The sequence below is a fragment of the Ictidomys tridecemlineatus genome, chromosome 2 (assembly GCF_052094955.1).
Source record: "Ictidomys tridecemlineatus isolate mIctTri1 chromosome 2, mIctTri1.hap1, whole genome shotgun sequence".
Classification (NCBI taxonomy): Eukaryota; Metazoa; Chordata; class Mammalia; order Rodentia; family Sciuridae; genus Ictidomys; species Ictidomys tridecemlineatus.
In genome coordinates, this window is record NC_135478.1 from 129,138,050 (window position 1) to 129,150,104 (window position 12,055).

At 40.2% G+C, this 12,055-nt stretch overlaps 1 protein-coding gene across 1 annotated transcript in view; it reads right to left on the reverse strand.

Moving 5' to 3' along the window:
- Abca13 (ATP binding cassette subfamily A member 13) overlaps nt 1-12,055 on the reverse strand; it is a 422,085-nt gene that overhangs the window by 353,843 nt on the left and 56,187 nt on the right. The window contains exons 11-15 of the mRNA XM_078039756.1: nt 9,111-9,238; nt 8,195-8,295; nt 7,782-7,949; nt 5,642-5,847; nt 4,753-4,892 (exon numbers count right to left, since the gene is read on the reverse strand). Coding sequence (XP_077895882.1) covers nt 4,753-4,892; nt 5,642-5,847; nt 7,782-7,949; nt 8,195-8,295; nt 9,111-9,238 — 743 coding nt within the window. The remainder of the gene's footprint in view (nt 1-4,752; nt 4,893-5,641; nt 5,848-7,781; nt 7,950-8,194; nt 8,296-9,110; nt 9,239-12,055) is intronic.

A 12,055-nucleotide genomic window follows, 5' to 3' on the forward strand; every position in this document is an offset into this window, starting at 1 on the left:
ATGCACTGTTGTTTGTTTTCTTTTTAAAGGAAAAAAAAATGGATACAGGAAAGATGAATGCATAAGAACAGGATTGTTCTGCTGTTATTCATGTTGTTTTGTAGTTATTTAGTGCTTCTTAAACTTTCATATGCTTATAAGTCATCTGGGCATCTTCTTAAAATGCATATTCTGTATGTTGGAGAAGAGAGAGCCTTTTTAACAAATGATGCTGGGAAAACTGAATATCCCTATGTGGAAGAAGAGACTAGATCCCTATGTCTCACCCTGCACAAAAGTCAAATCAAAGTGAATCAAAGCCTCAGGGATTATAGACTAGAAGCCTTGCAACTGCTATAAGAAAATAGGGCCAACACTCTCTCATATTGGTGTGGACACGGACTAAAAAAGACCTTTAAGCTCAAGAAATAAAACCAAGAATCAATAAGTTAGAGAACATCAAGAATAAGTGACCACCAGCAAAAATAAGTGATATAAAAGGAAGACAAGGGTAAGAGAGAAAGTGAAGGTGTAGGATGATTCCCCACCCAGAACTTGTGGCCAACAAAGCACTGTGAACAAAAGTACTGAGCTTCTTAAAGTGGCAAACAAAAGGACCCATCCTCTGGCATGCAGATTTGATATTGCATTGAATCCATATAGTGCATATGACCATTTAACTCCAGAAGCCTCTAAGAGCAGCAATTTGAAGAGGAATGAAGGAAAGAACACAAGGTGGCCATGCCACAAGAGCAGAAAAGGTAAATACCCATTGCTAGTTCCAAGCCCTCCACATTGCATATGCAGGCATTCCAAGGAGGAAATAACAACCCCAACGAGATGAAGCAGGGTCAGGACATACCAGGAAAGTGGGAGATGTGGAAACAGACAACCAGCCCTAGAGCAGAAAGACAGAGTCAGAAGTACACATTTCACTTGGGTTCAAAAAAGCATATGTGGCAGGAGGTGGGAAGATCTTGTGAGTCATGCAGTGGAGTTTATAAATTTTAGGGAATTTTTTACTTTATGATACTGGCAAGGAGAAGAAAGCTATGATACAATAGGAAATACATATATTTGGTCACTGCTTTTGGTTCCTTGGCACAGAGTTCCAAAATCCTCAAAGAGATAAGTGTCTTTTAAATACTAATAAGATAGCTGGGGGTCTTGTGCCTGAGCCAGTATGTTGGAGTGTTGACCCTATATTTTCTTCTAGTAGTTGACATATTTCTAATCTAACTCCTACATCTTTGATCCGCTTTGAGTTGATTTTTGCACAGGATGAGAGATAGGGACCCAGTTTTATATATATATTTTTTTGGATATATTTGTCAAGGGTCAGACACTATATTTATGTGCATTTTTCTCTGTCTTCTGTTCTATTTCATTGGTTTTCATGTCTGTTTTTATGCCAATACCATTTTGATTTTGATTTTGTTTTATACTCCTGAAGTATAATTTGAGATCAGGTATTGGGATGCCACCAACAGCATTCTTGTTGCTCAGCATTGATTTGGCTATTCTGGGTCTTTTATTCCTCCATATGAATTTTAGTATTATTTTTTCTAGTTTCTAGTGAAGAATATCATTGGCATTTCAATGGGGATTCATTGGGGATTGCACTGAATCCATATAGTGCATATGACCATCTTAACAATATTAATTCTGCCTATCCATGAATATTGAAGGTCTTTGCCTCTTCTGAGGTCTTCAGTTTCTTTCTTCAGTGTTCTATTGTTTTTATTGTAGAGAACTTTCACCTCCTTTATTAGATTTATTCCTACAGATTTTTTTTAGGCTATTATAATGGAATTGTTTTCCTGACATTTTTATCAGCAGATTCGTTAATGGAGTATAGAAAAGCTATTGATTTTTGTATGTTGATCTTACATCCTGTTACTTTGCTGAATTTGTTTATTGGCTCTAGAAGTCTTTTACTGGAGTATTTTGGGTCTTCTAAGTATAGAATTGTGTCATCAGCAGAGATAATTTGACTTCTTCTTTTCCTATTTGTATCGCTTTAATTTCCTTCTCTTGCCTGATTGCTCTGGCTAGAGTTTCAAAAACTAAAATTAAAAAGCTTCTGCACAGCAAAAGGAAACAATTAAGAGTATAAAGAGAGGACCTACAGAATGAGAGAAAATCTTTGTCAATTAGAGTAATAACCAGAAATATATATATATATATATATATATATATATATATATATATATATCACTCAAATATATATATATATAAATTAACATTTTAAAATGTTTAAAAATTAACATTAAAAATTATATACATATAAATTAACATTAAAAAACAATTCAATCAATAAATGGGCAATTGAACTAAACAGATACTTTTGAAAAGAAGTGCAAATGGCCAACAAACATAAGAAAAAATGTTCAACATCCCTAGCAATCAGGGAAATGCAAATCAAAATTACACTGAGATTTCATCTCACTCCAATTAGAATGATAATAATCAAAAACACAAATAATAATAAATACTGATGAGGATGTGGGGGAAAATATGAACTTATACATTGCTTGTGGGACTGAAAATTAGCACAACCACTATGGAAAGCAGTATGGAGATTCCTCAAAAGATGAGGAATGGGCCCAACCTATAACCCAGCTATCCCACTCTTTTGGTATTTATTCAAAAAGAACTAAAGTCAGCATTCTATACCAATACATGCACACCAATATTTGTAGCCACATAATTTACCGTATCCAACTTATGAAACCAGCCTCACTGTCCTTCAATAGACAACCGAATAAAGAAAATTATATATATATATGGAGTTTTACTCAGCCATGAAAAAAGAATGAAATTATGACATTTGCTGGCGAATGCATGGAAGTGGAGAACATCGTGCTAAGTGAAATAAGCTAGACTCAGAAAGCAGAAAATCAAATGTTTTCTCTTATATATGGAAGATAGAGAGAAATAAGAAATTTTAAAAAGGAGGGGGTCTCATGAAAATAGGAGGAACAGTGGGGTAGAAGAAGGTGAGTGAAGGGAAGAAAGTGGGGATGGGAAAGGAGAGAAACAGCAGAATGAAGTTAACCAAACCATATCACAATGAATTCCACACCTGAGTGTAACTATTAATTCACCAATTTTAAAAATTCTATTTAAAAAACATTGCTTGGGTCCCGGGAGTGGTTCCTAGACAGCCTCAGGATAGAAGCTGATTGTCAGAAGAACCAACCATGTAATTAATGGGTTCCAAGTTTCACCCTACCTTGTACCCTCTCCTTTACTTTCCCCCTAATCACTAAGGTGAGGAGAAAAGCTCAAGATTTTATTAATGGCTAATGGCCTATGATTAATCTTGATTGCCTAACAAAACCTCCATGAAAACCCCAAAGAGTAGGGGCTCGAAGAGCTTGCAGGTTGTGCACTCCTGGAGGTGCTGGGAGGGTGGTGCACCCAGTGAAGGCATGGAGGTTCTGCACCCCTGACCTGCCTCCTCCATACTTTGTCCTATGTATCTCTTCCCTCTTATGGTTCCTCAGTTATGTCCTTTAGAATAAGCAGTAGTCTTGTCTGAAAACTGTTTCCCTGAGTTCTGGGAGCTGTTCTAGCAAATTGTAGAACTTGAGGAAGGGGTCACAGGAATCCTAATTTGTAGCCTATCGTCAGAAGTCAAAAGGGAGGCCCAAACTTGGAGTTGTCATCTAAAGTAAGGACAGACTGTGTGAGACTGAGAACTTAACCTGTAACATCTGACGCTATCTCCAGGTAGACAGTGTTGGAACTGAATTGAATTATAGGTCGCCAACTGGTCTCCAAAGAGAATTGGAAAATTGCTTCGTATGGAAAAAACCCACACATTTGGGCACAGAAATCAGAAAAGCTGAGTATAGAGAAAACTTCAGTTTTTTGAATTGTTGTTTTGGGGGTTTGTTGTTGTTGTTGTTTTCTCTGCACTTATAACAGGTCCACTTCATGCTTTGAAGATAAACCTTGCTACGCCACCACTGGAAGTGGATTTTGTTGGTTTTTTTCCCCCCTTCTTCTTTTCCGTTTTCCATTCCCAAACTATGGCAGAAGCAAGATTAACCTTCTTTTCATCCGAGACCAAGCTATCTGTTCTTTGGCTCAGAGACCTCAGAAATAAAAGAATTCAGACTTCATGACTGGCACCAGTGGATCTAAACCAGTGGCTCTCTCTCAAAGCTACTGCTTGGATAGGAATTATGACTCCTGTGAGGTCTCACCTGGAAGTTAGCCTTTGTAACCTCTCTTTAAAAGCCCACAATGCCCCTTGACAATGAGAATCACAGCCTCTTAGACAGGAGGCCCATAGCAAAGCAATAAAATTTCTTTTTCCTATTGCTCAAAACCTTGTCCTCACTATTGGAGCAGCTTCAGGGAAAAGGACGGAGATTTCAGGATCACACTGAGCATGATCAGCATGAGACGTTTTCTTCAGGATGAGGGATAGACTTAGTGCTGAATCAAATGAATAGGCCACATAGGAAGTCCGTCAGGACTGTCATGAGGAGGGTCATGATTAGTCTGCATGTGCATTTATCTAAACCAGAACAATCCCAAGAGGAAAATGAGTCATAAGAGAAAGTTCTGCAAGGACCCAGAGAGGGTGGGGTCTTGTCATAATGGAAGGGAAAAAGCCTGACTATAGTAATCATAAGAGTGAATTGTTCTTGGAGAACCTTCCATTTTAATCTGCCCCTCATGAAGTAGGATGGACTTTTATGAGATCATCTTACCTCACTAACTGAAGAAAATACCTCACATTCTTGTCTCTAGCCTTACCCAGAAGACTGTTCTGGAAACTTCCTTGCATGTTCACACATCGAGCCACTTCACAAGCCTTCCTGAGAAGCCCTAGGAAGGCCTTCCCATAGGATATCTGTTCCAGGGACGGTTGTACTTTTTCAAGCATATGAAACATCCTGCAGTCAAAAAGAAGCCAGAGATGATAATGATGCTCCGGATGGCAGATCATTATAAATCCATCTAAACAGAGACATAGGCAAATGTCTGGCAGTCCTCATATGAAAGAAATTAGATTCTTCGACATGGTTCACTTAATATTTATTTGTTTGCTTATGGAGTTCCTTCACCCTGATTTACAAAGTGAGGGAAAACCATTTATGGGACCACATAAAAGACAAGAAAGAGTAAATCAAGAGAAAAGAAAGAGGAAAAATAAAGAACATAAAATAAAATGAACTTTGAGGCCAAGAATACATTCCCTACTTGATGTATTTGAGTGTGAATTTCCTAGCAGCTGAGGAAAGTAGAAATTGATCACACATATAATTTTCAGAGTCATAAAATAAAAACAAGGCAAATTTTCTGGAGAAGCAGGACTCCCAAGGCAAGACTCCCATTAGTAGTTAATGTGATAATTCTGAGTATAGCTCTAACAAGAATCTCAAACATATGCATTCCTTAGACTCAATTAGTTCCTGCATTTCTTATGAAAGATTCAACCAATAGTTAAATATAAGGGAACTGTTTAATATGTTATAGTTTTTAGATGCTTTCTTGTATACCAAAAGTTAGATTCAAAATAAACATCTTTCTATTCATTCATTAGCAAAAGAATCTAAATATTGATCTATCATTTGAATGAGAAGCATTTGACCTCATTTTGATGTCCAAGGATTGGGACGTTTTCCATCCAATGCATACTCACAGGGTGGAGACAAGCTGGTGCTCACAGCCACCACAGGAGACACGGGTCCCAGGTGAGGCAACAGCAGCCTTCAACTGGAAGAGCTGAGAACAGGAAAGGCTCACTTCTGACAGCTGTGTCTCCAGTTCCTGCCAGCCCAAATACTCTTCCGGTACCGAAACTGGCATGTCTGTGTGCCCAGTAATGACCTCTTGCAAAATACGGTCCTTAATAAGAGAATAAAACGTCACTTGTAATAAATAAAATCATTCAAATGTGGGTATTTGAAATGTAACCTACCTAGTCTTGTGTATCCAGGGTTCCACTTGAATTGGGCATCAAAGACCATGAACTATAGGATCATGACTACTAAGTGCTAGACTCGAATCTTTACTCATGTCCAAAATTATAGACCCCAAAATAAAACCTTATACAGCAATAGAGTCAGGTAACTTATAACCCACTTTATTAGGAACCCAATAAGCAGGGACCTAAGTATCATAGTCAGCTGTGGTAGCTTGTATCCCCACAGGTCCCCAATAAACCAAGCCTTCTGAAAATTGAACTCTCAGTAATCGCCTCCCACAATTCATCTAGGCCTGGCTCTGACTCATATTAATCCACAAAGTGAAGCACAGGTGACTTATGCTAATTCCAGTCCTACCTTTTCTAAGCTGTCCTCACATGCTTTAAAAGCCTTCCTTCTGGCCTATTTTTTGGATGCCTGGATACCATGTGAGAAGTCTATCTACCCTCCTGAGAAACTATATGAGGAGGCTCCCCAGAGAAGAGAAGCCTGTGACTTCGGTGGAAAATGAGAGATTCCAGTCCTCCACATCCCAGCTGAGCATCCAGAATTCACCCGCCCCCATGGCCCTCTGACTATAACTACAGGAGAAGCACCCAGTAAGATCATCAGAAGAACCCCCTAGATAAGCCTAATCAATCCACAGAGTCACAAGAGATAACAGATGTATTTTTTTGTTTTCAACCACTAAGTTATGGAATGGTTTGATACTGACACATCTGAGCACCCTTAGAAAGGCTATCTCACATATATGTGACCTAGAAAAACACTCATCACTGCAGCAGATCCCGCTGGATCCCAGCTCCATGTGAGACTATGAGTTAGGCTATATAGACACAGGGAAATTTGAAATGGGCTTTCTGCCAGAAAAGAATTTATACCTGCTAGCAGGGGAAAAAATGTGCAAGTAGGTAGAGTCTTTTCATGTGCTTGCATGACTTCAAACACACTTTTCCATCTGCCTAGCATTCTCTCTGACTTCTCATTGCTTCCAAATCTTATGTCTCATTTTAGTAAGTCTCATCAACATCTTAGCAGAGATTTACAGATGGTGAGCCCCTGTGCACTCATGCCATCTGCCCTGCTCAGCCAAGAAACTGTGTTCATGTTTGTACTCTCTTCCACATGCCACCTTGCCAAGCAGACACTGAGAAAGCATTGATGGCTGAACTATGTACACATGACCATTCCATGTTCATTTTCCTGTGACATTCTTTCACTGGTTTTATCTCATGGCATGTAAGGAAGAAGTTAAAAAAGAAATAGGTAATTCTGGAAGGAAAAAACATATTACTATAATGTTTAGTACTCAGAAAGAAAAATAGAAGCTAGACTTGACATAATAACCTTTCCCAAAAAATTGCCAAATAGTCCCAAGTTGAGTGCTCTGCAAAGGTGAGCGCTCACAGCAGTGTTCTGGGCTGTGACATGACAAACACATGATTTTTCAAAGTCTGTGACCCTGAAAGCCAAAGCTCTGCTATAAGTTGACTGATCACCAGAGTTATCCCTCCGCTTTTCTCCCCATATGCAGCTATAAATGGAACAGTATAAAAGGCCAGGAAACCAGAGAAGCAGAAGTGCCTGGTTAGAAAGTTTGAGATTGTATTGGGGAAGGTCAAGTTGGTTTTGGTAGACTCGAGGGCACACACACTCCCAAGCTGTCAGACAGAAAGGATGGAATTGAGGAACACAATTCAGGTAGCCAGTTTCCTTTAGGTATATGAACAATTAATTCAATATTAGCATCTTCAGTTAAATTAACTGAAATTAATTTCAATTAATTTAAGAAATTAACCTTAGATATGAGCCCAGTTGGTACCCATGAAAGAGATCAGATAGTGGAGTACTTACAACATCCTTTACTGTACCAAGTAGCCTGCTGAAAACACTGGTCTCATTGAAGGAGGTATGGTTGCACAACAGTCCCCAGGAGTCCCTCCAGATCCCAGGGGGCAGAGGGACCTCCTTCTCAGACAAGCGTTCATTTAGGCAAGGAGCAGTAGCATTCTTCGTCAACATCTAAAAGATTAATGAGAATGGAAAAGGGTAACATTTAGAGAGTATAGTCATGCTCACCATGAGCTCAAGAACTACAAATAGAAACAAACAATCAAAATGTTAAAATGCAACCTAAAGTTCTTCAAAATGTGTCTATTCTCTTTATTTTTGCTAGCACAATCCACAATAGGCAAAGCTTAATATTGCATGAGCTTCTTCAATGTTTTATGAAAATGGTTTATGTATAATCCTTGGCTGTGATTTACCTGCTTTAACCCTTCAAAGAACACATCCTTTTCTAGTTTCCATCGATCAGGTCTGCCCTGCATAGAATTGTTCGCTGAAGTCTCCAGGTGAATGAGGATTGCTGCAAGATCAACAATTCAATTTATTCCTCACCCAAGTTAGGCTTCTTCAAGTTTGATTTCTATGTACAGTGTGAATCAATAAATTGAATTCTAAGAACACACATTTCAGTAAACTTGACCTGAGGTATTTCATTATCTTCCTTAGAAAGGAAAACGGGGAAAGACATTATAATCCTGTCTTATCCTTTTTGAAGACACATGAATATGGGTTCCTTGTTAGAGGAGAGTTTTGCTCCTTTAAAGCAACATCCCCTCCTCATTTCTTCTCCCTCCTCCATCAGATGACGAAAAGACAGTCCACTCAGGCAAAAATGAAAACTTGACTTCCTCAGAAGAGTGCAGAAAGAAAAGCATCCACCATAGTCAACAGAAGTTCCAAGGACATGCTGTATACCCAGGAGAAATAAGATCTCTATCAGATACTGAGAAGCAGAGGGGAGGGATATAAAACACAATGATTCATTTACTCACAATGCACCCTGGTCCCTCTCTAGCCTGAGAACTGTTTGTGCTGATGTGAATGTAAAAGTCCGACTTCAGTCCTAGGAAACTGCCTATACAGCTCACACTGTAGGCATATATTGGACAGTAGGATACACCTGTCACTGTGATAGTTTTGTGTATTCAATCATGGCATGCTGTATGTGAAATACCCCAGAAGGCTTCGTAACAAAGCATAAATATACATACAACAGCAGCATAACTTAGCTCCAAACTTTACAACATTGTCAGGCAGTTGCAAGTTCATTTTCCAATAAATGTCATGTTTGCTCTTAGTGAGTTTCGGTGACAAATAACACTAGAGTTGTTTTACCTTGGATGAAATGCAAATCCTGGGCTATTGCATTCCTGAGAGCACCACCCAGCTGCAGCAATCTCTTTAGGTCTGGCCATTGGGGCAAGCTTTGCAGCACACTCTGCAATTTCTGCAGACTCTGTGATCTAAGAGCAAAAAGAAATGAGTGAAATGAAATGAAAGTCTTTTAAGGCACCAGCTAGGGAAATAAAACTCCCATGCAAATGAAAACATCTCACTACTTTGAAAACTGTGTTCATGGACTGAAAGTCTCATTTCACCATCTAACCAGGTTCATGACAAATTGCATTATTTGAATCAGCTGATTTGTAGATTCTTTTAGGTACTGAATATGAACTAGACATTCTCTTTTATCCCAGAACAGGAAAGTATACTCCTAACAGTATGGAAAAGAAGCGAGGATTGGCATAAAGTTCCAGGTGGAATTCATCACCTTTGGTTATGAGATGTAGGAACAATTTGAGAAAAGTTTCAAAATATTGAAAAGCTGTATGGTGATGATATACAGGATCTATCCAAGAGGTCCCAAATAGGGCAAATTAACAACACCTGTAAGAGTCTCTGAAGTCAAAGGGGGATAGTCAGGCTGCCTGACACCTGCAGTACCTGGAGTTTTAGATGGCAGACATGTTGAAGATGGAGATGGAGTAATGAAACTGAGGCCAGCTGCAAAGACTATACTTTTGAGATGTTCACCTTCAAAGCCAAGCAGAAAAGTCACCAGGGGAAATATTTCAAGTACTACTCCATTAGAGATGCATCTGCCTTCCTATCAGAGCATCTCACTAGGGATGGCAGAAGAGACAAAGGATTCTCCATCTCTAGACTCCAGTCTTTTAAACAAGGTAATATATTCCTCAAACAAGTGCAGGAATTAACTCAGCAGAGAAGCTGGAAAGAAAGTGAGTCTGAGAATGAGAGGAAATAGAAATGGAAGTGAATGTGGAAGACTGAAGAGCCAAGTGGGGGGTCATGCTGTGGGGAGGCCACTGCCCAGAGCAGGAAAGTCCAGGCTGAGTCTTCTTGCAAGCACAGGGCATTCTCAGCCATGACAAAGATGGCAGGCACAAAGGAGAGAAGCATAGAAAGATATGGTTTCTAAAAATGCCAAGCAAAATGCTCCAATGGCAGAGCTCTGGCCATGCCACGGCTTTCAGCTTCTAGCCTGCATTTGGACTTTTCAACGCTTGGTCTTCACAGAATCTCAGTAGGCCTGGGTTAAAGGCAAGTTTGATAACTAGTTGCTGCTGTCCTATAGTTTGTAAGCTGATGGATCTGAGCACTGCAGAGGGTATAGAGAGATGGAGGAGGGTTCTGATGACAATTCTCCTACAAGAGATCAGCAGGAGGAAAACCATCCCCACATCCATCACCATGGACATATGTCTGTCTCTAGCCTGAAGTCAGAGACAGCTTCTTGGTCTGAGCCTCCACAGGATGAGGAAGGGCTAGAGTACTCACTCTCTGACACTTTGGATTACGCTGAGGAGGAAGCCTGGGGCTTATGGAAAGACCTGGAGTTTATGGACAAGAGGCAACTGTACTTTATTTTACTCTCTCCAGGGGGGGGAAAAAAAAAGATGAACTGTGCGACCTGAAACTTAGATCTGGGCTGTCGAATTTGTTCACGCTCTGGCCAGCAAGGACATCACATGGCCACCTCTGTGAGCAGACACTTCATAGCCACGTGTATGTCGCAGAGCCAGGCCTTACTGGAGCCTCTCTCTGAGTCCTCGGCTTACCAGGAACACAGACGAAGAGCTCTCACTGCCCAGTCACCTGACTGATGTGACTGGACAGGAGCAGACAAAACCTCAGACAAAACCTCAGCAGGGAAGAGGGTCTGTAATGACACCAGGTGCTCAGAAGGAAACGGAGAGCCTGATGATGTTCTCATTTCTTTTGGCTGGAATTTGTGATGAAGGAAGAGAAATGAACAATTGGGTTTGGAGACAGGATGGAAAGAAGGAGAGAGATTTCCTGGACCAAGACTTGTGATAGTTTCCCGCCACACATGAACGGGAATTGTACAAACATTTGCAGAAGCCTGGAGGCGAGTGGCTGATTGATTTCATCAGAATGTTCAAACTGGAGACACAAGGACAAAACCTTGAAAGAGAGGCAACAGAGACATCAACAGGTGCAACAAAATCAACCACCAAAAAATACTAAGGTGGGAAAGGAAGCAGCAACAATGCTCAGGAGACTAAACAAGGAGGACAGTGTACAGGGTTAAAGTGTGCAGCCTAGAGGGAAAGTGATAGGAACATCAACCACACACACTCCTACTGGAATAGGACCATGACTCCATACAAAAACAAAAGAAAAAAAAATCTACTCCAAAAATAGTAAAGTTAATAAAAGAGATGACAAAGTCTTGATAGTTCCTTTGAGGAGACATTTGACATCCAGGGATCAAAACCAGTGAATCTGAAAAAAAAAAAAAAGGAGAATGCAAAGAAGGAGGAGAGAGTTTAGGAGATCACCTCTGTCAGTGGCAGAGGTGAGAAGGGCCAAGGTTTAAGAGTATCTGCTCAAGGGTGGGGTGGGGGGGACATTCTCCACACAGGCATCTCTGTCAAGCCTCATATCAGCCTAGAGATGTGTGCAGATTATTCCTTCTTGATAGGTGAAGACACAGGGCTCCTGGGCAGTCCTGTACAAAGTCTCCAAAAGACCAGAGGGTTGATACCTAGAAAGAGACTGAGAGATCGTCTAGTAATGTCATTACCAGATGGGGAGGCCAAAGCCCAAGGAGGACATCAGAAGGGCCATAGTTGTACAGGCAGTGGACTTTCTTGTCACCTAGATGGACCATGGGGCTGCAGTTTTTTATTACCCAAGGCAAAAGTGGCATCTAAATAGAGACATAGAGGCCAATTGCTTACATAAGCGATTCAGAGGCCAATTGCTTATTCAGTGCTATTAGATATGGAAAAATG